The sequence below is a fragment of the Struthio camelus genome, chromosome W (assembly GCF_040807025.1).
Source record: "Struthio camelus isolate bStrCam1 chromosome W, bStrCam1.hap1, whole genome shotgun sequence".
NCBI classification, from domain to species: Eukaryota; Metazoa; Chordata; class Aves; order Struthioniformes; family Struthionidae; genus Struthio; species Struthio camelus.
In genome coordinates, this window is record NC_090981.1 from 43004677 (window position 1) to 43032482 (window position 27806).

The 27806-nt window shown below is 35.9% G+C and overlaps 1 protein-coding gene, 1 long non-coding RNA gene and 1 other non-coding gene across 5 annotated transcripts in view; 1 reads left to right on the forward strand and 2 right to left on the reverse strand.

Moving 5' to 3' along the window:
• LOC104152990 (angiogenic factor with G patch and FHA domains 1) lies at positions 1-25908 on the forward strand. Of its 2 annotated transcripts, none has more exons than XM_068925014.1 (14): positions 1-200; positions 805-907; positions 1904-2109; positions 3365-3511; positions 4887-5075; positions 9609-9678; positions 16954-17065; positions 18353-18404; positions 20694-20795; positions 21144-21309; positions 21563-21645; positions 22647-22774; positions 23400-23499; positions 24361-25908. In XM_068925014.1, exons 1-14 carry the CDS (start codon positions 30-32, stop codon positions 24559-24561), a joined length of 1830 nt encoding a protein of 609 aa, XP_068781115.1. In that variant the 5' UTR covers positions 1-29; the 3' UTR covers positions 24562-25908. The 2 variants fall into 2 exon arrangements, with proteins under 2 accessions (XP_068781115.1, XP_068781114.1); XM_068925013.1 differs by lacking the exon at positions 9609-9678 and adding an exon at positions 14949-15303.
• LOC138064089 (uncharacterized) overlaps positions 24716-27806 on the reverse strand; it is a 3747-nt gene continuing 656 nt past the window's right edge. For both annotated transcript variants that reach the window (XR_011137332.1, XR_011137331.1), the window contains 2 exons: positions 27369-27510; positions 24716-26576 (listed from right to left, as the gene is read on the reverse strand). This is a non-coding gene — a long non-coding RNA (uncharacterized lncRNA). The remainder of the gene's footprint in view (positions 26577-27368; positions 27511-27806) is intronic.
• Positions 26799-26938, reverse strand: LOC138064358 (small nucleolar RNA SNORA47). Its single transcript, XR_011137604.1, has one exon. It is a non-coding gene; the product is annotated as a small nucleolar RNA SNORA47 (small nucleolar RNA).

A 27806-nucleotide genomic window follows, 5' to 3' on the forward strand; every position in this document is an offset into this window, starting at 1 on the left:
GGGGAGCGGGCGCTGAGGAGCGGCCGGGCATGGCCTCCCCGCCCGGCGCGGAGCTGCGGGCCCTGCGCGACCAGGTGGCGGAGCTGGAGGCGGAGCTGGGCTCCTGCCGCGGGCAGCTGGAGCGGGCGCAGCGCCGGCTGCGCCGCACCGAGCGCCTCTACCGCGAGGCGCGGGACGGCGGCGAGGCGCTGAGGAGACAGGTCGGTCCCCGCCCCAGGCCCGGCCCTTCCCGCCTCCTGCCGCCGCCCCCCGCGCGGCTGAGGCGGGCCGTCCCCGGGGTCCCCTCGCCGGGCGGGCGGGCCGGGCTCCCGGGGCCGGAGAAGGCAGACGCGCACATAGGTAGCGTAGGGAGCGGTGAAGGAGGAGCGGAAGAACTGCCCCGCACATACTTGTGGCAGAGTAGGGAAGTTTTGTGGTTCTCGCTTGTTTTAGGTCTTGTCACAACTGCTGTCATGTGGGTTCAGTGTCGTAGTTCATCGCCGCGTAGCAGCGGTTATTGCGTGAAATTCAACTTTGCAAGTTGGCTGTTTTAAAAATAACCCGGGTTAGTCTTTCTTAAAGACTGCCTTTATTTAAAGCAATCGCCCTTACTCTTCATAAGTAGAAATTATCTCTTTCATTATGATAACCACTCATGTGGAAAGTTGTTTCCTGCCAAAAAAAAAAAAAGTTCATTTGGAATAGCTATGACAATTATTTCTTGTCTGAATTATGGAAAATAAAATAGGGTGGTATTCTTCTCTGACAGAAACTGCTAGAACATTGTTTTGTGTTCTGTAATGTGTTGGGTTTTTTTTTTTTCAGGTTGAAGAGCTCAGTAAGGAAATCCATAATAGGAAGAAGAAGGAGAAAGAGACATCTAGTGTAGAAGTACAGACAGAGGACTATGCTGCTTGGTCACAAACAGGTAGAGGATGGTGATTGCTTAAACAGGTGCCTAGGACAGTGACATTAACTGGTATTTCTTTGTTTTGTTTGTTTGTTTTTTAATAGAAAAGACATTTCAATTCAGTGTCCTTAGCTGCATTAAACTGAGCAACCTCATATGTGTTTCAAATTATTTCCTGTTCACCCAAGCTGTTCTTTAGAGTTTCTGTCATATCAAATACTGATGTATTGTTATGTGAGTAGCTGTTGTGTTTGTTCTGCCAACAGTGTAACTTAGGTCATCATCTTTTCTTTGAAGCCTCTGTTCTTTCCCTGTCTATTCTTATATGATATCCATGCTCAATTTGGAAAAGTCTTTTCAGATTAACTTTTGCTGATGAAATTTGTGCATTTTATGGACTGCCTTTGATTTGGCAAGTGTTGAACTGAAACTTATGCTTCTGAAAGAAATTTGAGAAGTGTTTGGAAAACATGATAAACCAGCATGGACTGTAGCAGAATTCATGCTGTAGTAATCTGATAGCATTTTTTGATACGTAGTCCGAGTTTCTTTCTTCTTTGATGGAAATTAATAGTTTTAATTTGTTTGCTCTTCCAAATCATTCTTTTGTCTGTTTCTCTTGTTCTGTCTCACTCAAAGGTTGTAATTTTCGAGGATTGTGACACTTTCTTGTGACAGTTTCTTGCAACAGTTTCTTTACTTGCTTGTTTACTGACCTAGTGCAGTGGAATTCTGTTCTGTTCTCAGGAGAAAAAATAATGGAATTACATATATATATATATGTATATATATGTGTGTGTGTGTGTGTGTTACCAATTTTTGAAGTACGTTAAAGCAAGACTTGATTTGTTCAGTGAGAGTAAGATAAATACAAATTGATGACACTGGATAGTAATTGATTTTGTTTAGACTACTTATATGCATACATTCTGAGATTAAGTTTTAGGATCCTTAAGTTGTCTTATGTAAAATATTACTTTGCTAGTTTACGTAACTTCAACTTTTTTCCTGCAGATTATTACTACTATGAAAATTATTACAACAGCGCTGATGCTCAAGATTGTGCCTCTGAACTACCAGTGCAGCACAATCATGAGACTGAAGGCACTGAGCCTAATTTGGTGGAAGAATCACAGGCAGCTAGTAATATTCCTTTAGAGGTGGATAGCACTGAAGTTGCTGAACGTGGAGAAGAGGAAAACTTCATCCAGAATTCCCAGGTCATAGAACTTATTAGAGCTTTACAAATTTTGAAGTCACTACTTCATTAATATTTCTCACTTAATATATGCACTTTTGGTTTTGATATCATTGTATGGAAATGATCGTCTGATGGTAATAATTGCAGACAAGCATCTTCCTTTGTGCTTTGGAACTCATTTTTTTCTGGTATGTTCTGAGTGTAAGATTAGTTCTAGTGTTGTAAAAATGTGCGTGTTCTGAAGTATATTTTCATTATATTTTGTCAAATTTAAATGCCGTCATTGGGCTTTTAAATTAAGGTAGAAAAGAGTAGTTGTCTGAGGATGTGTGGTTTAAGAAGGCTGTGGGTAGCATTTGCCCATGCTCAGCTCTCTCTCTTTTGACTGTGGTGTTTTAGCAGCGATGAAGTTAAAACAATCACATTCGTATGTATTTAATAAAATTTGATTCCCTTCTGATAAGTATACTTTAAAGAAAGCATACTTTAAGTGTTAACAAGCATTCCATAGATGTTTTAATACATTAGTAGTTATATTCAACCCATTAATTTTCCATCAGTAGCCACAGTTACATGTAGGGTTGCATAGATAACTTGCCTCTAATTCTGTACTGAAATCTATAACAACGTTCATTATTTTTTAAGCTTTTAGTAAAAACGCTTTCATATAGTATGTGGATGTTTTTTATGTGGTTTAGATGGCATGAAAACTGAGTTATGTATAAGCAATTTCCATGTTTCTAAGAAAATGTAGACTATAGTACTGGATTGGAAACACTGAACTGAAAGCATGGCATTTTTTTATCAACAGATTCTATTTAATATGGCCATGCTGGCTGGCTGTCGCCTTCCCCCCCCCCCCAAGTTGATATAAGGGGACAACATTATAAGGAGAGGGTAGTTGGTTTTCTGCTAGTCAGCCTTCTCCTTAGATCATCTCACTCACCTGGCTTTTTTTGTGATTTAGCTTGTAGCAAATGTAACTGATAGTGGAAATTTTCGAAATGCACTGAAATATGCTGTTAAGTTTTCACATGAACCACTTTTGAAAATGAAAGGCATAGAATGAAATCTTGGTCTTACTGAAATCGGCGGGAGTTGATCAACAAGTTACAGATAGAGTTAACCTTCCTTCTAATAGTCCCTGAAACAGTCTAAATCCGTAGAGCACTAATTTGTTCTATTTAAAATAGAACATTCTAAAAACTCATTGGTTAAAGCTTTTGATACTTCCTTTGTAGAAGAAAATTTCGTTTCTTACTTTTTGGTCTTAGGAAGCAGAAGATACTTCAGTCCCGGCGGGTTCGCTGGCAGAGAGCTTGAGAGCTGCTGCAGAAGCTGCTGTTTCACAAACTGGATTTATTTATGATGAAAATACAGGATTGTATTATGACCATAGCACTGGATTCTACTATAATTCGGTAAAATCTTATTCAAAATCCGTAGCGTTTTTCCTCTATTGCAGCAATTGAAATAATAAAAATTAATATGGATGGAGAAGTGAGATCCAAGCTGATTTTTATGATTTGAAGAATATCTTAATAAAGGCTAGTAATAATGAAAGCTTCTTAATTAGAATGATTGAATTGTTTAGGTTGAACTAAAAATGTCAGGCTAAGAAATAAATGTAGACTTTCATCCAGTTCTTTGATGTCTCCTAGATTTTTAACTTGCTTAGCATTCTTGTAGAAAAATTAAGTAATATACTGCAGAAATTTAATAATAGAGAGCTTCTCTAATTCTTTCGAAATTAAGAGCTTGAGCTCAAAAGATGTGACTAATTTTCAACATGACAAATTGCTAAACCTGTGTCAGTAACTTCTCCACAGTGAACAATATGTTGAGAAAATAGAAGAAATAGATAATTTAGATCAGTGCTGTTGCCAAGTAGTTGCATGTTACAGGAAAGAAAATGTGTCTTTAAAGATAACGATTTCAGATATTCTGTAATGGTTAATTTCTGCAATACATTTTTCATAAGACAGAATTTGTTTTCTTTTTGTCCTATGGACTGTGTATGTGTATATATGAGTATACATATGTGTATGTATGAGTATACATATACATGTATCTCTATAATTATATATAATTAAAGAGAGATCCATATACACGCATGCACTGTCACAAAACCTAGTGGAACTACTCTGCTGAAAAAGAAAAATTCTATTTTTGCAGTGCTACATACTTTTTTTTGTTGTTTTTTTAAGTTGTAAGTTATATATGTAGTGCTCCCAGAAGTCAGGTAGACTAAAAGTCTGACAATTTCACAAGGACTTTGAAGCATTACTTCTTAATCTCTGTCCCCTGTACTTGGTGTTTCAAAGGGAATGATCAGTCTACTCTGAATAGCCACAAGTTTTTGGGTCTAAACTTGATGTTAGTTGACCTCACTTGCATGGGAGACACCTGTGGCTCTAAGTATGCTCCTTAGTTGATCTAAGAAAATAGAAAGAATAGTTTTGCTTGCAAATATGTTTTTGTACTTTTTGTTGTTTATTTCTTAAAAGTCCTGAAAATGATATCAAAAGCAATGATATTACATGTGGTTATAGTTAGGTATGTAAACGTTTGTGTGATTGGAGTTAAAGATTTCAGCTTATAATACAATTACACAAAAGAATAAAGTAAGTTTTCTTGTTCAGTGCCTGTTCTGAATTACAGGAAATATTCTTTAGTACCTCAGTTATTTTTTAGAACTTAGTGTGTGGTTAACTGTGTGTTTCATAAAACAATTTATTTATTTAGCATTGTTTTTATCAAATAATGATAGCATTGTGCTTTATTTTTCTTCTAAAGGAAAATCAACTGTATTATGATCCAGCAACCGGAATTTATTACTATTGTGATGTGGAAAGTGGCCGATATCAGTTTCATTCACGAGTGGATCTGCAGTCTTACCAGGCTTCTGGTACTCAGCATACCAAGGATAAAAAAGGGAAAAAGAAGAGAAAAGATCCAGAGTGGATTACCTCAAATGAGTATAAGGTAACTGTAGAACTGAAAGATATGAAATGCAGAACCTATTTTTTCATGATGCAAATTAAGCTTTACTGGGATTTTTTGTTTTGGATTTCTTTTTTAAGTGGCTATATGTTTGTTTTCTGAAGGATTCAGATTTCTTTAAACTATATACAGTGGGCTGCTGAAAGGTAGTTGAAATCAAACCCTAACACAAGTGTTAAAATAATTTTCCCGTTAAATGGTTAAGGATAGAACTTTAGACTTGGACTGTTACTTTTTCAGTATTATTTTATTAAAATGCAGCTATATAGATCTTTATTTTGGCATGTTAATGAAACTAATAGGTAAACGCATTGGAGCGAATTATACTAGCATGTGAAGTTAAGTTTTAAATATAACTGGTTTTATGTCAGCAACTCAGTGTTACATTAATGTCTTTTTTTTTTTAATTTGTTTGTTGGATACAAAAACTTAGTGTTGTTTAAACAACTTATTTGTGATTCTGTATTCCAAAGCTCATTCCATTGATGTTTTACTGTATCTTTTCCATCATTGGGATTGATGAAATGTGTATGAAGCTTTAATCCCTTTCATATTATGCTCTTCTATTGATATTTGATTTAAGATGTTTTGGTGTCTATAACGTGAGTTAACTGTACATCTTAACAAATAAATGCCCATTGTAATTAACTTGTATTTTAAGTTATGAAAAACATAAAACCTCCTATCTGTCGTCTCCTGATCGCTAAGGAAAGCGTACCATATATTACATAATTAGCGAGTGCCATGAAAAATATTGCTCACTCCTAAACACCAGAATTTCTATTGTCTCACACGTATTAAGATTCAAGAAGCGTTTTCTTGGTGAACATTATTACCAGTGTTGAATCAAATTCATCTGGTGCTCTTCTGCAAATCTGTTTTATTACTTAAGATGTAATTGAATGTATTGGTTTCTTTAGTTTGCGGTGCTCCTTAGCTTGCATTTCTATAGCTGGTGTGTTAACTATTGCATGATTTCACTATATGGGCCTCAGCCAAGCTGACTGGTTGAAATCTGAAATAATGAAGTTAGTGTACAGGTATTCTTACCTAATAGTTGCACATCAGCAGTGCAAAGTTCAAAAAATTTTTGTAGAGAGTTAGACCTTCTGGAAGGTTTGAAAAATGGAAACTTGTATATTAAAAGCTGGTGAAGGAAGGTTGTATGGACAGATGTAACTGTTCATTAAATCCATGAATCAGTTTGTGGCTGATATGGGAATTTCTGCTCTGAGATCACTTCAAGTGGGCCATTCCTTTTTGAAAGCTTGAGATGGATACTCGGTAACAACTGAGTATAACGATCCTTTAGAGCTGTGAGAGGGAACCTACAAAGCTGAAGCTAGGGGTTTTACCAGCATATGTGTTCTGTACCTAGTGGCTACTGGGTGCAAGTATTGAATTATTCTGCCACTCTCAAAAGGCATCGTAAATACAGAATTTAATTCATTTTCCGTCAGGCTACAAAATGGAGAAGTTGTATGAACAAGCCTTTGTCTTATGGTGCAAATAATAAACCATCTAAATTTAGTTCTGTGATGAACTGTTACATATTGATGTAAATCTAAAAGCATACTCAGAAAATTTCTGTGGCGTTGCTTTGACCTAGGAATTAATGTTGGATAGTTTTTTGGAATCCTGTCACCTTCCGCTTATATTGTCTGATAGTGCTGCAAATAGCTACTTGTCTTGAGCTCATTTTATACTGATAAAACATTCTTATGCAAATAGTCTTGCTAGCAAATTAGATCTTCCACGTGAAGTTTGCACTGTCACAAGGTAGGAGGTAAACATCCACTTTTTACGATGTGTTTTATTGATGGTGAATTGAGTACCTTGCTTTATCTGTGAATTAATTTGCTTGGCCAACAAGATAACAGGAAAAGCAATCAAAATAAATTTTATAGTGCATAGGTTTGTGCATCTGCAAACAGTCGGTGAATGGTGGTGTCATGGTAAGAAACAAGGCCTTCCTCAGTTTTGAGGAAGAAAAAATACAAAGTGAAATTTAAAACAATTACTCTCCACTTTAACGCTTGAAAAGAATAGACGGCCTTTCTGTCAGTGCCCTTTTGTGTAAATGTACTGTTAGAAAAAACAGCACCTCTTTACTGTTGCATCTTACAATTGGGTGAAAACACCTTATTCTCAGCATTTTTATCATTAAGAAATGCACTGTTACTCTATTGTAACTTGTTTATTTAAAAAAGTTAAGATAGTGCCATAATGTGGAGGATTTTTCAGTTACAAAACTGAAAAATTGTTAGTTGCGCAAAGCAGTTTATAATGTATGCTGTTTCTTGGCAATCATGTTGTTGTCCAGTTCTGTCTGGTATTGTTAAAGATGTTAATTAGTTCATACTAGTTATTGTATCATTTAAATATATCCAGAGGCAAAAGTGAAAAAGTTCTCTCTTTCAGTAGTATTTTATGGTTAAAGTATTATATATTGAAATGTTTTTCTGTATACCTATGCCCAGCCTTCTCTTTTCCTTTCAGTCCCTCTTCCATGCATGACATAAGAAATATAAAGTTAAAATATAAGCAATCCCTGAATATTGATTGATTCATTAAAGTTGGTACAATTATTTTGAAAATTAAGTATTTCATTTTTTTTTTCTCTCAATGGGTTACTTATTTTAAAGTGCCCTTTTAGCCTGAAAAGTGACTCCAAACAGTAGCTAATTTCTTGACCAAACTAAGTTTTATTCCTACCTACCTTTACTGGCTGTAGAAAAGGAAATAGAGTAGAGAATAGTCCAGAAAAATCTCGCATCATATCCTGCCAACAGGGGTGAATAAAGCAATACCAGAATCTAATTCTGGGACTATGTCAGAACCCACCTGAACCTTATTATTCCTGGATGATAGCTAGCAGGTTTATAAGAGTACATATCCTAAGTGGAGAAAGACTTAACTGAGCAATAGATACAGAACTTCAAGTACATGAACACTTGTTAAACTGGTTTTCTTTCTCTTTCAGCTAAGTGTTTAAAAATAGACAAGTATTGACATATATTCAGTATTCAAGAGCTGTCAAATACAGAAAATAAGGAAATTCAGCAGCTGAGTGGAAGGAGTTTCACAACTATATATATATATATATATATATATTTATATGTATACAAAATACTGATATCTGTCCAGTTTTTACAAAAAAATCTGATTTTTAAATTACTTATTCTATTTATACCAAAGTTAATCACTTAATTTTTTTAATCTTAAAAAAAAAAACAAACAGTAATGGTCCAATCTCTGTTATCTTATGTTTCTGATGAGCTAGGTTCTTTATTTTATTTATTTATTTTTATTGCAATTTAGTTTACAGCTGTTGTGAAGAATTTTGTGTGCTTAGCTATTTTACATATACTATCTCTTTTAATAGTAGCATGTTGGGATACATAATGCTACAGAAATAGCAAATGTTTTCCCCAGAAATAAATCAACTTTTGAAAAGGCAATATAAATCTGAGAATCCTAAAAGTAAAACAATCTGTTGAAGTAGTATTGTATTTTTAATGAGATGAATTACCAAACAAGAAAGAATTAGGGAACTTCTGCCAGAGTCAATGTACTTTTAACTGCAAAAACAATGGAGGGGAAATCGCATATGGTATATCCTAAAGAATTTTCCTGACTTAGAAAAGAGCTTTCCTTAAAGAGAGATTCTTTTCAATTGCCAAAATTTTGTGTTACAAATAGCTTTATTTTGAATTGCGAAGCGAAGCATGCTGCCTACGTGCTTGTTTTAAATAGAAAATCAGAGTTTGTATTTGTCAGAATGTAAAATTAGGTAGCCTACATTCAGCTCACTTAAAGGCAACCAGTTGGATGCTTCAGAATTTTTAGTCCTGTTCCAATTTCTTTTTGCAGTGGTAGGTCAGAAATTTTTGAAGGGAATTATCAGCTGCAAGGGGAAAACCTTTAAATATGTTAACTTGGAAAAGTTAAGAAAAAAAGGAGGGGGGTGGGGACTTTGAAAAAAAAAATGGCCACACAACATTGCATAAATAGTAATACAAGCCCTGGGCTAATAACTAGATTCAGGGTTTTCATGCAGGTTGAAGAAAAGTCTATGTGCAAGGGTGCTGATTATTTTTCTCTAATTGCATGAATGGGACCTTAGAAATATACAGCAAAATTGATATATGGGACCTTAGAAATATACAGCAAAATTGATATATGGGACCTTTAGAAATATACAGCAAAATTATTATGTCAAAGCCTACTGGCTACCTCCAATGACTTTTTTATAAATGATTTTTACAAGTCTATGTGCACAGTTTAATTTTTAAAATATTGTCTAATAAACTTTGTCCCGATGTTGCTGCTGGAAATTCACTTCTGCTGTCATCTTTTCCTTATAGATGCATCCTAGGTACTTCTCTAAGAGAGACTAGGCTTTTGTAGTAGTATTTCCCATGGAACTCTTGAAGCAGTGATTTTTTTTTTTTAATTACAATTATTTTTAATCATGTGTAGTTTACTTTTTGCTGATATTCATCCCATCTTTAGGTACGTCAGTTGACAGAAACCATGGCTAATCTGAAGATTTCTTCTTTTGGATTGGCAGCTTCTGGTGAAGGTAGAGTTGAGACACCAAACACATTAGTCTGTGGATGTTTACCTTTAACCTTGATATATTTATTAAAAAAAAAAAATAGTACCTGGTAGTTAATGTTTGGATACCTATTTGCATAGAAGAGTTACTAAACTTTTTGCTCATTTTTGGTTGAAATCAGTTCATCTTAGAAGTAACTTCAGATATATTTGAAATATTGTATAAGTAAAACATCTGAAGAAAACTTTGATGTCACTCTGTAATACTTGGGAAAAGACATTTAGCTCACTGTAGTAATAACAAGTGTTTTTAACTAATCACTTTACGCATTCCTTAGGTAAGGCAAATTTGTGTTTTTTGTATTTCAGTACTGCCTGTCAGTTGATAAAATGGCTTCCTTATGATATGGGAAGAGGAGTTCTACTCTACTACAGCTTTTAATTGGTTTTTTTGCATTGGAAATTCCAGTATTGTGTAGGCTGGAAGATAGTAACTGGAGTGCTTGTAAAATGGTGCTATCAAACAAGTGAAAGAGTCATTTTAAACGCTTAGAAAGTGTTTCTTTAGTAAAATACTTACTTTCAGATTAACATTTCAAATTGAGAAATCCAGTGTTAAAGACTTAACATTCAACCCTTTCAATTACTGTTAAGTACCCATGTTATATTCAGTTAAATCATCTGCTTGAACTTCCAGCAAAAGCAAGAAGCAACAGACGACTGTTTCTGAAGAGCTGCTTATATATTGGTTTTGTGTAAATTCAATTGAGCTAGAAAACAACATAGTTGGATTTGGGAATATAGTTGAATTTTCAACAATATAGCTGAATATAGTGCATTTTCTAGAACTGAGCCAATGGTGCTGATAATTTTAAAGTTCTAGTGTAGCCATGCTGAAGGGTTGCATGAAAATAGATGTAGATCAGGCATAATACGGAAAAATATGAAGGAGTTCTGGAAGAGAAAATGTTTGGGTTTTGCTCTGTCACAAAAAAGCAAGAAGTTAATTAAATGCAAAATATTTTAAGCATTCTTATAGACATGAATAATAACTGAAATGTTCTAATGTAAGTAGGCCAATACGCACTTCAGAAGGTCTTTGTAGGAGTACTTCGTGACCTATTCTTTATAAAGCAAAACCATCAATCCCTGTCATATGAAAATGATTTGTAATTCTGAAAAGATCCCGACTTTATGGGATACATAAAAATGACATGCTGGTCACGAACCTTTTCACAGAATCATAAAATAATATAGGCTGGAAGGGACCTCTGGACAGTCATCTAGGCCAGCCCTCTTGCTCAAAGCAGGGGTGACTAGAGCAAGCTAGTCAGGACATTGTCCAGTCAGGTTTTGAGTATATCTGAGGATGGAAACTCCACAGCCTCTCTGGGCAACCTGTTCCAAAGTTTGACCACCCTCACAGTAAAGTGTTTTCTTGTGTTCAAGTGGAATTTCCTGTGTTTCTGTTTGTGCCCATTGCCTCTCATCTTGTCGCTGCGCACCACTGAGAAGAGTCTGGTCCCGTCCTCTTTGCACCCTCCCCTCAGATATTAAACATACTGATAAGACACTACCACCCCACCAGAGCCTTCTCTTCTCGTGGCTAAACAGTCCCAGCAGTCTGGGCCTCTCCTCCTTGTATGAGAAATGATCCAGTCTCTTAATCATCTTTATAGCCTTTTGCTGGACTCACTCCAGTAAATCCATATCTCTCTTGAAGAACCGGACACAGCACTCCAGGTGAGGCCTCATCAGGGCTGAGTAGAGGGGAAGGATCACCTTCCTTGACCTGCTGGCAGCACTCTCCCTAACATAACGCAGGATGCTGTTGGCCACCTTTGCCGCAAGGCCATGTTGCTGGCACATGTTCAACTTGTCAACCAGGACCCCAGGGCTTTTTCTGCCAAACTGCTCTCCAGCCAACTGGCCCCCAGCCCATAATGGTATATGAGGTGATTCCTCCCCAGATTTTAATTGCATCTTTGGCTCTGTCTCTGCCAGGAACGTAGAACAGTAAATTGACTCCATCCTGCAGTTAAGAAATAGTTTATTGTGGAACAGGTTCATCTCACTGCTCAACTTATATTTTGTTAGCAAAAAGCCAGAGATGGTGTGGTGATACCCAGCAGAAACAAAATTATCCAAAGTTGAATCAGCCAGAGATTGTTCTGTCCAACATTAGGCCATTGGGATAGACCTACTGACTATTTAGACATATTGAGCAAAACAGCATACAAATAAAAGTATCTGCCTAGTTTCATGGTGTAGTAAGAACATGGCTGTTAGGAGCACGGGCTTGCATTGTTTTTGTGATGTGTCGTGAGCTTGGGAAGAAGACTTAAACGTCCTCCCACTGAAAAAGCAAATGTATTGCTGTTATTTCTTGGATCATTCAGGGTTATATTCACTGCATATTTTGTTTACTGCTGGTTCCTTTTTCTAAGCAGTGGCAGTCCAGAGGGAAGTTATTAGATGCTGTTTCCTTAGGTAGACTTGCACGCATGCTACAAAAGTTTAACAATAGTACTACAGGTCATATACGAAAAAAAGCTTTTTCAGCACAAGTAAAGACACCCTCAAATGCTTTGAGCATACATTTAGCATCCCCAGGCTTAGCATTTAGAGAGCTTCAAGGTGTGCATTTTATTAGAGGTCTGTGAAAGTGTAAAGGGCTCAAAATCCGTATTCTTTGGGGAAAATAATACTAAAATCCTCAAAATCTTGTACAAGGATTTCTAAACGTATTTGTTGTATCTAGAATATTTCAGAAGCTTACCTAAAAGGATAAAGATAATAATAACTTTTCCCCCAAAACAACTTTGTTTTTGAGCTTCTGAACTTGCAAAGGAGTCTCTTATTGTAAATCCTTGCCAGAAACAAGTTTCCGTGCTTGACTTCAGCAGAGCAAAGCATATTGGTGCTTTGTGGCATCAAGGCTAAGCTGGTGGATTCAAGGAATCTGTATCTTGCTGATTTGAGTGTTTAAACAGGAGCTGTTTTATGCAGCTGTTTAGCTAATTAATCATGTGTGTTTCACTTAGGACAGTATTGTTCACTGAAATTAAGTTTGTTCTAGTTGACCTCAATAGGAGAAATAGTGGACCCAGAATTGTAATAACTCTGACATTGTTCATATTGTTTTGAATATAGCTGTCTATGCTTACTGTAACACCTTCAGTAAGTTTTTTGTGCCCTAATTAAATGGGCAAATAGTCATTACCTCTTGTGCTGACTTACTATTTTTCTTTTACACAGATGTACTGAGTCATTTTGACATGTTTGCTTGAGGTGTGTAAGGTTACAGTTTCTTCAGAAGACGGGGAATGTGAAGATTATATAAACACTTAATGACAGAACTACTTCGTTTATTTGCTTTCTTAAGAGTTGGTTGTACTAAAAATCCAGAAACTGCTGAGAACAGGTTTAATGGTCGTATTGGCAGAATGATGTCTGGAGTCTCTGATCCATTTACAAGAACGCTTTTTAAAATTGCTGCTTTCATCCCAGAACAAGAGTATTGCCTATTTTTTAGTAGCCAGGCTTTGAAAAAGTTGGCGCCTTCTTATTTTGTAACTGAAAATATTTGAAATATTGCTAAAAATCAGTATCACCTCATCCACTGTGGAGAAAACTGAGTGATTGGAGTGTTACGCTTGGGTGTCAGTCATCTGCTGTTTTGCCACAGTCATGTGGTTTGAGCCAGACCGCTTAGATTCTCTGGCTTCAGACTGGAATCAACACCTCTGTAGCTCACAGTATCACAGGGAAAAATTCATGCATAAATTGTAGAGTGCCTTGGTATGACGGGTATGGACCTGATTTTCATACCAAATAATAGATACAGACAAAAATACACTGGAAAAGATCACTGCTAAAAGCTATAATCTGGTTTTTCAGAAAGGCTTCTAGTGCAGTATTATTTATCTGAAATGAATGAACTGTGCAGTCTTACTTTTGGCCAGATTACTACATCACTCACTTAAAATAAAAACACAGGCTGTAGCCTTGTGTTCCTACCCATTCCTAGTTACTTCCTAGTTACAATACTTGTAAAGTTCAGGGAGGAGGGCTACTGAGGGCAGAGAAACCCTGAACAAACCTGAGTGACACAGGTTGATAGTTCTTCAGTCAAAGCAGCCTGAGGCCTTTCAGTATTTGCTGATTGTTAATGAGAATCTGCTGTCCTGTCAAAGCATTTCAGAAGTACAGTGTAAGGCACCATGACTACAGAGCTGGGAGGCATTTTTGTGTTTGTCTTACAGCTGTGGCACTGATAAGTTTTTACAGCTTTAATCAAATTCACCTTTTATACTGGTAAAACAAGAATGCTTTGATAATGTCCACAGGCTTGATATTCACATTAAGTCATGTATCTTAAATTGTAAAATGTTCTGTGCTTAATTGAAAAAAAAATCAGGGATGCTTTTAGCTTTATCTGTTGTTTATTATTTATTGACAATTCAGGACAATTGAATGTATTAATTCTGAATTCAAGATGGCAAATAATAACATTTGAGGATTTTTTAAAACTTTAAAAGTCATTTCATTCCTCCTTTTTAAGAAGATCATCAGAGTTAGTCAATTGAGAACTACATTTTCAAAGTATTCTGGCAAAATTGACTTAAATCTTTGTGAAGAGATTTTTTTTTCAGTTCAAGGAATCTTGATCTCTCCCCCCACCCTTAATGCAATCAAGTGGTGATGGAAGAACCTACGATAAACCAATTTGTGTGGTGTGCAGTGGAGAAAATATCTCAGTGAATGGCTTGTTAAAGTTACAGTTTTGAAAAGAGGAAGAGTAGGTCATTAGACAAGCATTGGTGGGCATTCCAGGTGTTTGGGACCATTATGGAAAAAATAAGAAGACAAACAGGAGGAAGATATGATGAAGATCAACTAAAGATGTTTAAAATGAGTCACAAGAACTAAGTAAGAGAGGGACAAAAGTAGGAATCAAAAGCAAAACTGGAAATATTCAAGATGGTGTTGTACAAGTTTGAAAGTGAGGACAAGGATTTTGAAGTTTTGTGTGAGAAGAGGAGTGCAGGCACGCTTTCCCAAATAGAAGATGATCTTAGACATGCCTAATAGGATGTGGAAAAGGTTTCTACTGAAATGTGTCCGTTGTCTGCATGCCCTAAACTTTCTTGAATTTTGAAGTCATTTCCTAACTGTTCCTAGTGAAAATAATTGCTAGTGAAAATTTTAATTTCAGCCTGGTAGAGTTTAGAATAACACAGTCTGTAAAGAGTGTAACTTTCCTCAAGTTTGATTTCTATAAATCTTCTCCAGGATTTGGACACAGAAGAGCAGAAATCTGCTAACAATCTGAATTGCTTTGCCACTACTGAGCAAGTAAGTTCTACTGAAGAAGAAGAATCTCCAAGTGTGAGAAAGAAGACTAAAATGGACACAAACATGCGAAACAGTCTAACAGCCAAAGATTCGGTTTCTACAGACAATATAAATTCACATTTTGGCAAAAGTACCCCAGATACTGCAGCATGTACAGATGACAGTAGAACCATAGATACAGAAAGTGAGCCAGAAGAAGGTGAAATTACTGATTCTGAGTGCGAAGAGTATAGCAGTGAGGATGAAGTGACAAGTGAAGAAACTGCTGATTCAGAAGTCTCAGAAAATGAAGGTGAATTATTGTGGCTTTTATGTACAATATTACTGTATTTTTCCAGGAGCCCATTAACAAGAAAATAAATTGGATATTTAAAAGTAAAATAAATGTCTGACTTGAGATATTCTGGGTTAAGAACTGCTGTATATATATTACCAATGTTTGCTTTCATTCTCTCTCCTTTTGCTGTAGTCAGAACTAAGCAGTAATGGTTTTTTTTGAAGCTGTTACAGGTACGTCTCCCATGCTTACGTAGAAACTGAGGTGACGGAATAAGGTTTGTTCGGATTAGTGACTGGAGAAGTGAAAGCGTATTGCTAAAATAGAGATGCTAGTACGGTCCTCACAGTAATTCTGTGGATTAACTCTTCAATTAATGTATAGTATTTATAATGCTATTGATAAACGCTCATGTATAATTCATTGTAAGAGTGAAATTCACTGTGGTGAAAAGATGAATGTGAAGTACTCTGTACTACCCCAAATCCTATTTTCTGTATGTTTCAATGCCAGCGTGTAGGAAGTGAGCATAGAAAGGAAACCTGTATACTTCTTTTGTATCAAAGAAAGTGTTATCTTAAGTCCTCAAGACCTTCTCAAGAATTGATAGTCTCACAAAAAGATTGACCTGTGGAAAAGGGACCGTGCATATGCGAAGGATATTCCAGATCACAGTACGAAATGCAAGCTGTAGAAGTCTTTACTGCAGCCTGTTTCCTGGTCATAGTTAACAGTTGCGGTTTCTTTCTTTTCCTTTTATTACTTCACGTACTCAACTATTCAGACTCTGACTGATTCTGATTAATACCATTCAAAATGTGCTTGCTACATTTTTAAGCTTTTTTTCTAAGCTTTTAGATTAATTTTTCTTCTTTCACTATTTTCTAATTATCAGCTCTGCAACAGTGCTGGAGTAACAGGAACTGGACACAGTTTCTCTCCTTCTAATATGTTGTGAGCTAGTCTCTTCCCAACTTGCCCTATCTGTTCCTAGATCAGATCACTGGAGACTGCTTCTACCAATGCCCATCCAGGAACAAAATTCATACAGCTATTAAAATGCAATTAACACCTACTGAGGCAGAGAGTATATGCATCTGTAATCTCATCTATTCTCGCTTATCTGTATTGGTGCTCAGTCAACATTGTCAGCCAATCATGGCCAACATTTGCCATGGAAATAATGAGCTAGAAAGGCTATAAAGCTAAAGGTTTACATACATTGGGATTATAATTTGGTGAACAAAAAGGTGCTGTCGGTGGTCAGAGTAAAATTGTATTGTACCAGGCAGTATCCCTAATTAGTTCTAACTAATGGGCCATAACTTTATGATATAGTAGTTAATTCTGTGAATTTATTTATATTTTATTGCTGTAAATACACATTTGTGTGTGCGTAAATCAGAACTAGGAAAACCTTTCTAACTGCTAACAGTATGGAAACGGAAAGTCTTTGAAACAGTAGTTACATCAAAGTTTTCTCTCAGATGTGCTTATGTTTCCCTTTGTGAAAGATTTTGCTAGATTATTTCCACTAATTGTGATTCAAGTTTTTTGGCCGAATGTATACCAATTGTTTGAAAAATATGGACTATAGGAGTAAAACTGTGACCTGTTGGTAGTAATGGGTTTTTTTCATTATTTATTTATTTATTGTTACTGTAGATGAAGAAAAGATTTGGCCTCCTTGTATCAGAGTAATTGTAATAAGATCACCAGTACTACAGACTGGATCACTTTATATTATCACAGCTGTGAAACCTGCTACAATTGGAAGGTAAGATATATATGTGTGTGTGTGTATATATATAATATATATATGTAATAAATTCCACTCAGTTTTAAGTTATCCCTGGCTTTGAAAGCTGTGTAAGCTACTCAGTATTGTTCATCGCTATTCTTCATGCTTGTTTTAGCCTGCAGCAGTTTTGAGGTACTCTGATTAAGCCCACAGTAAGAGGTTTAAGGCAAGTCACGTATCACGTCTGCTATCCTAACAGCACGTGCATATGCAGCTAACATAGCTAATTTTCATGGCTTGCTGAGCTAGGTACTTGATCGTTTATCTAAGGCTTAATGGCAGCATCATTGCAAGTAATTTTTTTGAAAACCATTATTTCTTAAGACAGTGAATAACTTCTGAAAAATTCACGCAGTGGCTGAGAAATGAAAGGTTACATTTCAGAAATTCAGGATCTCAAGGAAGAGTAGTGGGTATCTTTGCAAACCTGGACTCATCACATATTCAAATTCCAGTAGGGTCAATTCGTCACTTTGAAATAGTGCGTTTACTTTTGTGATAGCCTGTATGTGTTCTTTCAATTCTGCTATTAAAAAAAAAAAATACATCTTGCTTGTTCTTGGTGGATATTAAAGAACTGCTGAATTTAGTGATGCATTAAGGCTTCTTCAGTGTTTACTGAAATCCTCATCTCTTTTCAGCTGCCTTTGGTGCTGGTAGATGTGTTTTGACTTGCTCTTATAACTGGAGCTTCTTAGGTCCATCAGTTGGAAGTTAAACAGATGCAAAATCTTGCAATTTGCATAAGGTCTTTTTAATAGCTGCACTGTTTCTTTATCATCTAGTATAAGAAACTAAGACACTGATCCTTTCCTCTTGCCTCCCACTGCAATAGTTTTGACACGTAGATCTGTACAGATTACTCTTTCATTGCTTGTATTACCTGCCTGATGCTACTAAGAATTGAACTTTATCCTTAAAGACTGATGTCAGGATGCACTGAAGAGCATGAATCATGCAGAGTTCACAGGCTATTATGTACAGGACTTGTATGAGATTAAAAGTTCAGGTAGAAATACCAGATTTCTGGATAAATATCCAGTCATGTATACATGTATCATGTATACATTGCCAACCGTTTAGATTATGATTTATAGATGGATGAAGGCATATGAAGCAATTCTGTACATCATATATTGCAACACAATACTTTTACATCTGTAAAGTTCCCTGATAGCTCAAAGGGAAACTTTCCCCTTTTGTAAGCCATTATAAGAAATACTCCTACTTTGTCATGATTTATATGTTGACTTCTCTTTCCAGAGAAAAAGATGTTGGACATACGCTTCAGATTCCTGAAGTTGGAGTCAGTAAGGTAACTCCTGTTTCTGTCTGCTAGAAGGTAGATCAATAGGTAGATGAAGCTTTAGATTTTATGGCTTTAAATGTTTTCAAATCTTATGTTAACTTTTTTTAAAGAACTTTTAGAGTGAGATGTGATTTCATCTACTTCTGTGAAGTTAGAAAACATACAGCATTTCACTGAATGGGAACTTAATGCAAACAGCAGTGTGACTTCAATGACACCCTTGTTTGAAGGTTGAACAGGTTCAATTCAAACTCTAGAAAAGCTAAACTTTTTTTAATTGGAATTTAGCCACAGTAAATAATTATACTCTGAATCTTGAATTACTTCGTTAATGAACTTGAAAATGTATTATTTTGTTGGGGGTACTACTGATGGTATGCTAAAATATTCATGTCAGCTATAGGACTTTATGACAACAAAGTAGTCTAGTCCATGCAGTTGAGCTTACATCAACATACTTTATCTTATTTTTTTTCAAGGCAACGGTATAAATACGTGATGTAGAGGGAGGTTGAAAATATAACAGAATTCTTTTTAGTGACAGATCATAATGGACAAATATTTTTTTTTCTAGTTAAGAGGAGATTAAAAATAAATTATATGCTCTATTTTGCTAAATACTCCAGCCTAGACTGTTAATATAACACTCTTAATTGAAGAAAATGTAAATAGACAAAGATGCCTGATCTAAGCAAAAAAGTTGATAAAAACAACTGCATATGCAAGTATCTGAAATATGCTTTACTGAGTCTTTGGTAGATGATAGTTCTGATTAATCGGGCATGTAGCATATTCATATTAAAGAATTTCCAGGGAAAAAATCTTTCCTGTGTGTTAATTATTTGTTCGGAGATGTATTTTAAATTGGGCATATGGAACAGCCAAATTGGCCCAAAGCCAATTGCTGCAACATTATCATTTTTTCTATTGTTTCTTGGTGTAGATAACAACATTTACCAGTACTTTTATGTGCACCTGAATTGCTTTAAAATACCTTTCATTCAAATAATTCATTGTCTACATTAGTTATTTCACTTTGCAGATGAAGATTCAAAGGCAGAAAGTTAAATGACATGTATATCTGTAGAAATATAAAATGTTAGTATCAATTTATTTTCCTCACTGTCCAGAGTAGGTAGGGGTCAACCATTCTGGCATTTGCTTTACATACAGTTAAAATGAGAAATTAAATAAACAAAGTAACACCCTGCAGATATAGCATCTTTAGAAGAAGTTTGGGTTCATTAAATTCTCTCTTAAATGATCTAGTCCACCTTTTGACCATTGTAGGCATATTCCCATTGTAAATTTGTGCTATCCAATCTACAAAATACAATTATTTTGACAATTTTTTTTATTCCTGAACGTAGCAACTGTCCTTGCTCAAAGTTAAGGATGGAACTGGTTTGAAATGAGCACTTTCTCCCCAGGTTGACTGCTATTTTTTTTTCTCCGCTATAGCGAAAATAATTTTTGTTCATCGTATTAAAAACTATCACTTTTTTTTAGACTCTTGTGTTTTAGTTGGAGCCTTAATGGGCTACAGAAGTTAATATTTTGCTTTGCTTATTGGCCATTTTTGTAGGTAATACGTGTTTGTCAGTAGGTTTATATGTTATAATAAGACAAGTAGTTTGGCATGGAATGCTATCTTCTCCACTCTTATCTGGGCTTGGGACCAGTAGCTAAACAGAACTACAGAAGTTTTAATTAGATTGTTAGTCTTAATGTCAGAAAGGCAATAAAAGAAACAGCAGTTGATGGACAGGAATTGTTGATGGGTCCTGGGTGTTAAGGTACGTATCTTAGTACATCTCTTTCAGCTATGAAGAGACCCATATGACCTGTGAAACTGTAGAATGAGATCAGATTTAAAAAAAAAAATAATTGCAGTTCTTTATGCATCTCTTGAGTGTATGCTCTAAGGACAGGAAAAAATTAGAATGCTGTTAAAATCCTTTATTTCCTTCTGTTGCAATCCTTTAGATAAAACACAGTTACCATACTGAAAATGTGTACTTTTTTGCTATTGAATCCCTTTTAATAAAATCAGCTTATAGTCTCAATAGTTATTAATAAAATACTTCAGCTCATGTTGTTGCAGCCCATTCCTTTGCGTCTCAAATGGCTGAGGTCATAAAGCATGGTGTACTGCGTCTATTAACGTAGAGTACCAGAGCCACTCTGTTAAAAGGTCCCTAAAATACCTTCTGAAAGCTTACTTTAAAATAGCATGTAAACTGTGAAACATTTACTTTAATGTAAACATTTCACTTCAGTTCTTCTGTTTATCAGTTCCATGCAGAAGTGTATTTTGACCACGATTTGCAAAATTATGTTCTTGTGGATCAAGGGAGTCAGAATGGAACAGTAGTTAATGGAAATCAGATTCTCCAGGTGAGTATTTTAAGTTGTTATAATGCTTATGTATGTTAAAGGCGACTGTAGTCATGATTGCTTTAAATACGTTATGATAAATCACTAACAATCGGTTTCTTTCATACCTGAATCACTTCTTCAGTTTGCTTCTGGTTTTAGGACCAATTGTAATACTTCATGTTTATTTTATATTAGAAATTAGGAAAAATCCATTCCAGTTACAGTAGCTAGACTGAAATGCCCATTCTAAGTATTTGCCTGGATTCATGAGGCTGAACTGAATCATTAAACTATGAGCAGTATTCATGTTTTTGCCCTTTGTTAGTAACTGATGAACATGGCTGCCAAAACTTTCTTTTGCTGTAGCCCAAAACAAAATGTGATCCCTACATCTTGGAGCATGGAGATGAAGTGAAGATTGGTGAAACTGTACTTTCTTTTCATATACATCCTGGCAGTGATACTTGTGATGGTTGTGAACCAGGACAAGTCAGAGCACATCTTCGTCTGGACAGGAAAAAGGAATCTTCTGGTTAGTCATGTTATCACTAGATTTTACTTGATGATAGTTCTTTACTTTATAAACATAATAATTACTTCAGATGGTTTTAGTCTTGCAATTTTCTTTTCAACTGGGAATAGGTCTACAATGCATGACGATGTATTTTCTTTTGGTATGCGTGTCTACATGTAATAATGTTAGAACAAAATTTGTCTGTCTTAATGTTTCAAAATATTGTTGCGCTATTGTTTAATTAAATTCAGTCCTGTGTTTTTCCTTTTAGTTTGCCCAGCACTTAGCAAAGAAGAGAGAGAGTTAGTCAGAAGAAAAGCATTAAAACAAATACGGGTAAAATATGGTTTACAGGTGAGTTTACAGTGAATGTTGATTAATTGTTTGAAGTCTGCAGCCGCTCTCTGATTCCTATTTTAAGCCATGGACTTCAGTGAATTAGCAAAGTTTTCAAAAACCTCGAGCCTGGTGGTTTAATGTGTGCTTGTCTCTTGCATACTAACTAAACTAGTCCTTATTTAAAAATGCCTAAAGAGAGAGGATGCTAACAGGACATCGAAGGCCTGTTTAAAATTTTAGGAAAAATCTGTTTCAATGTATACAAGATTCTCATCCTTTTTAGGTTAATGTTTCTTTGGACATTGTATTTTGTATTTTTCTTTCTGCAATTAAAATGTAGCACTGCAATTTAGTGCAAAATTTATTTGGAAAGGGGAAAAATGATGGAAGGAAGAGGGTTTTTTGTTTGTTCGGAGGGGCTTTTTTAGTTTTTATTTTTTTGCCATAAACAAATGCCAACATGAATGTACAGGCAATACAGCGTGTAAGTATGCCCGTTACTTGTGTTTTAGAGATGATTTTAACTGTGATGTTGCATCTAGCAGCTGTAACAATTATTCATGGAAAAAATGCCATTGTTTTTCTAAAATTCTTCAGCTGCTGAAATAACATTGATACAAAATGCATGCAAGTGCTTTTAGTTCTGTCACCTATTTTGAAGAAATAGGTGTTGAGAGACAGGCTATATGCTTTAAAAAGGTGGAATTTTGAGTGGCTTGTCAATGTGGTTTTGTGCTTAATATGGGGAGATTGATTCTTCATAACAAGAAAAGATTCAAGAGAATCTATTTATAGTCTCTGTGAAATTGATGAATCTGGCAATATTACATTATTACTTGATGGTGGCAATAACAAACTGCTGAATGAGATCTCCATAGTATTTTGTAGCAAGATTTAGAATTAATAAAATAGGATGAAGCCGCTTCTCTTACGGGGGGGAAGGAATCAAGTTATCCAAAAAAGAGAGCTTAAAGTCAGCCGTCTTTGCCCTGATGGAATTTCTCCTATTCATAAAGAACACAGAGTATGAAGACAACAAAGCAGTAAAGAATCCAAAGTACAAAGACAGAGCAGGAAAACGCAGAGAGACCATTGGAAGTGAAGGAACTTTCCAGAGAGATGATACTCCAGCTTCTGTCCATATGTAAGTTTGGAAAAATCTTCTGTGCCCTTCAATGCTGAATCTTTAAAAACGGTGTACAGTAAGTATTATTGGATAGTTTGTTACCTTATGAATTATATGAGCCTAATGAGTTAGTAGAGCTGGAAAATAGTAAGTTGTTGTTCTTACTTTCCAATTCAGATACTATTGTTAACTCCTCACATTCCATACAGAACTTTTAACTCGATGTTATGGGTGCTTAAGATGACTTTCTTATCAACCCAAAAAAATCAAGGAACTCACCAGATGCACTGTTGACATCCGAAACAACCTGTTTCTACTTCTCCATCTAGTCCCAGTAACACTACACATGCAAACTGTTCACCTGAATAGCTTTTCATTTTCAATATCCAGCTTATCATAAGACTTGAATTTACGTACCTTTTATTTGAAACGTACCTTGATTTTCCCATTTAATTATTCCTTTGCATCTGTACTTTTTTTAAGGAACATGGACTTGCAGGTGCATGTAAGTTAGTAAGAGAAAGTTTGGGGCAATGAACTATGAGGATTAGGATGATTTGGTGGTGAAGTACTTGCTGCCTTTTCCCTAGTTTTAAGGAGGTATTAACTCTTGCTTATCAGTTGCCTTAAACTTTCTTTAAAGTGAAATCAGCAACAGCAACAAAGGACATAAAATGTTGGAGAAGATGGGATGGAAGAAAGGAGAAGGCCTGGGCAAGGATGGCGGTGGTATGAAGGATCCGGTAGGTCTATCTGGTTTTTGCTTGGAACGCAAAGAAACTGAAATGCACTTGCAGCACAGGATGTCTGATTGTAAGCCATGATTCACCTAAAACACTTCAAAATCATCCCGTAGTAAGGATTAATCTCGATAGGACTAATCTCAAATCATTCTTAACTTTAATCAAATTTCGTGAAAATTTTCAATGATTGCATCGCTCCTATGGAAAATGCAGTAATGTTTGCTTAGCTTCATAACAAACAACAAGGGAAGACGGACAGCTTCCAGCCACGTGAATAATCTCATATTTGAATACAAAGTCTAGAGGAAGACCGAAATCGCTTGAAGTGATGTGAGCCCATTTTAATGTGGGCTCATAGTAAAACCCTTCACTTTCGGAGAAGGATGTAGCACAAAAGTCAAACTAGATGACAAGCCATGAGAGAGAGAAGCTGGCTGTAAGTTACTTCTTGTAGCATCCACGTTCTAGGCTGCTGTGGCAGTCGTCTTAGCCCCTTTTTTATCACAAGAGCCATGTGTTGTTTTTTGGCAGTAGCACTGCTCAGAGCCACACCTTACTTTGTGTTGGCAAACTGTGCCCTTCACAGGGCTTATGTGCTATTTACTGCACTCAATCAGTGAGGAGTACTTCACAGATAAGTGGTAGATACCATCTTTAAAATTGCAACCTGAAGTGGTGAATGATGTTAAGTGATTCGACAGATTTTAATAGTACTTTAGATGTCAGTCTATGACCTGGGTTTATTATTGTTAGAGCCTTAAACAGAAGGGCTTGGAAAGGGGGATTAGTACTATAAAACATGATTTAAAGTATTTTAAACACCTAACTTATAGTTACAGCCGTTTTTAATGTATTTGACAGATCCACCTTCAGTTACATAAGATGCATGCAGGTTTGGGTACAAGTAGACCAGCCTCAATCGAAGATGTTCAGATCATCCAGAGCAAGAATAAAAAGAACTGGGATAAAGCAAGAGAAAGGTTTGCTGAAAACTTCCAAGAGGCTAAAACACAAAAGGATACACCTAAGGTTATGCCTTGGGTTAGAGGGACTGTAGAATAAAATTGACTGGTCCCACAGCAGGGTAGTTCCTGTGTGTAAATAGTTGGGAGAGAATTTATTTTTATTCTTTTTTTTTTTCTTTTGCTAAAGCAGAAGTTTGGTGATATGTAACATACCGTTGTGAAAAACCTCTTCAAGATTAACTCTATGTTCATTGGTTTTCTGTAATCTCCACGCTTTTATAAAATCACATTTTTAATAAGAAATGACTGAAACGTAGAGGGATGTTCAAATATAAGTACTTGAAAGTGATTCTATCATGAGCAGGAACTTTCTTCAATTGTGTTAACACAATACTTCATGGAAAGTAGAACAAAATATGTTACATTTAAACTTAAAAATAATACCCTTAACGTTGGAGCAGTGGCTTAAAAGCAGTCTGAAGCAAAAAAACAAAACAAAAAAAAACCTCACCCAAAGCTGACTTACAGAACAGCACAAGAGCTTCATATTGCCTTTTTCTCTCCTCTCTTCTGTGTATGCAGTGCTCAACAAGAGCACACCACTGTTCAGTTCATGCAGTTCAGTAACAGTCAAATGCCACAGCTTCCCTTCAGAGAAAGCAGATTTGGTATTTCTAATGATTCATCACTAGTGTTTATAGTAGTAAATACTGTACTCCATGAAGTAAATTACCAACATTAGTGAAGAAAAAAAATGTTCACAGGACAGCTTGTAGCAAAATTTCTTCTGTGAAGAACCTGCTTGAGACTTGTTTACTAAATCTGTATCATGCCTTTAAAAGAGGAGGTATGTTTAGAGAACTGCTGTCTGTGTGCATTACTTAGTAATTTCTCGTTCTGATGCATCCATTGCTGGCAATGGGGTTTATGCCAGGAAAAAAAAAAAAGCAACCAACCAGATTTTCAATGGGAAAGGATTGCCAAACTGAAGCTAAAGCTTGGTATTTATTGAATGTGCCTAAACAGAATAAATTATTGTCAATTTAAGCAGTGTGCTTCTTGATACTATCTTGTGCATATGCTGGATATGAGTGTTCTTGTAAAATAAGAAAACTTAATCCAGTTTGAGTCAAGTTACAATTCTGATCCTTGTCACAGTAAGGTAAACAGTCTCACCATCCTACTGTATCATGCAGGCAACTGTCGACCAGTTTTCAGTAAAACTGGGACAGGTTGCTAGGTGTTTATCTTAATATCTTCAGACTCATGTACTGTAACGAGAAATATTCAAGCTATGCTATTTAAATCATGAGAGCACACTTTTTTTTTTAAACAACCTGAAGTGCACCTTACTTCAGCAGAGTACAATTGGAGGTGTGGCTGCGAGTGGTCTGAACGCCTGCAGCAGTATTGGTTAATTGCATTAAAATCAGTTTGCCCTTTGCCTTTGTAAGTAGTTATCTTTTATCATTAGTAGCTATGAACTGCTGGCTTATTTTGCCATTGCACTCCTTTATATTGAAAACTTCAAATTTTTCAAAGGCTGTGTGTTTCTAGCTGAGAGTAAATATATTCTTTATGAAGCAGTTCTATAGTATATTTAGTTCCTTAGGTATATAAAAAGGCTCTTCTATTTGGGGGGAAAAAGTACAAGTTAAAGGAATGGTTTTACTCTTAAAAATTCTTAGAAAGTGTGTTCATTAATGTTCAGTAGACCTCTATGATCTTGATGCTAAATCAAAGTATAAATTTTATTTTGAAGTGACAGACATCCTGTACATACGGTAGTAACATTAGTTTTTCCTTCCCTCAGTTATTAGTTACAGCTTTTTTTTTTTAAGTCAATCACTAGTTTACTAGAGCCAAACAAAGGAGAAACTTGAAAGGTTTAACTGAATTTAACTGAGTTTGCATTTCATAAAGCTTTTGAAGTAAGACAACATTCCCTTTTTTTGAGAAGCCTGATCTCTAAGAAGGTTATGCAGCCAAGCACTGAGTGCCTGTTTTCAGTACAGTAACTTCCTCTTTCTGCAAATAGATCCCATACAAAGGGCTGAAGCTTAGACTCAGTTTAGCGTTGGCATGACAAATCCCAGTATGTCTTGACGCAGCCTGGTAAAGTGAAAAAAGCAACACCATTAATAGACACCATTGTTATCAAAACAAGTAGAAATAAGGTCTGACTAATCATCCTTACCAAGCAGTTGTATCCCTTTATTGAGCAGGAGACCTTTTTGTGAGCTAAGCAGGGCTTTTGGCTCCCTACCTTAGTGACCTCTGAAGTGGTAAGTTTAAGTACCAATGAGTTAAGGGAAAGCCATCAATATTGTGTAAGCCTTATGTGCAAATGCAGTACTGTTTTTCCCTCAAGTCAAGAGGAGAACATGAGCTGCCATTGCACTATTATAATTTTGGAGGCTATAACCAGTAAGATACAGCATGAAGTATAGCTGTCTTACCTTCTCAGTCCTCCAGCCATCCTGTTGTCATCTTTTCAAATTCACACTACTCAATATTCATCACTTACAGACAAAATTGCTTATCTATACAGCCAGAGTAAAAAGTTTTAGTAGTTTACTGTGTATATATTCACTAGCACTATTACTTTATACATAGGGAGAATCTTAAAGTTGTTGAGAATAACATGACATTAGTTTATACAAACAATTTTCTGTACTCCTAAAAGTGAATTTTGCAAAGCATCAACTTAACACATTTCTGAAATTTGAAACAAAAACTAAGAGCAAGAGGTATGTTCATACCTTCAGTGCTGAAAGCCCAAGTGGGCAAGCAAAACCAAACAGTACGTTCATCGTTCTCTGAAAGCCACTGGCCTAAACACCCACTATTGCACCGATGGCTCTAAACTATTGTAGAGATACAAAATATTTTTCCAAAACATACCATAGTTGAAACTGGAGTTCCTGTTCCAGCAAGAAGAAATGCTTTGCTGCAGCAACTGGTTGTATTAAATGTACCCAATCCAGGCTTTCAGGCAGCAGGTAACAAAACCATGGCAGCAGGAAGAGATGTCAAAAATAGCATCCTGTTATGAACAAGTTGCATTTAAGATCACATGTGCGTATCAACAATTTTCTGTTTTACATGGATTTTCTATTAGTTGGCATCTTTGTGACAAAGATTGTGTGTTTCTTTCTCATCCCGTTAAAATCGTAACTTCTTTGGATGGTCTACGTGTAATCGGAGGGATATGGTGAGCAGAGCAAATGTGTCTGAATTGTTCAGAGTCTGACAAAGCAACTACGTGGACACCCAAACAACAGTCCTGGTTTATAACAGTCCTATGGAAAGGGGGAGTTACGCTGTCTATGGAACATCAGT

Excerpts from the sequence above, each read along its gene's own strand:
- LOC104152990 (XM_068925013.1), top strand. The coding sequence starts at position 30 with ATGGCCTCCCCGCCCGGCGCGGAGCTGCGGGCCCTGCGCGACCAGGTG. Across the intron at positions 3,512-4,886 it reads CTGGATTCTACTATAATTCG|GAAAATCAACTGTATTATGA; the intron begins GTAAAATCTTAT and ends TTTCTTCTAAAG. Across the intron at positions 15,304-16,953 it reads AGAAGTCTCAGAAAATGAAG|ATGAAGAAAAGATTTGGCCT; the intron begins GTGAATTATTGT and ends TTGTTACTGTAG.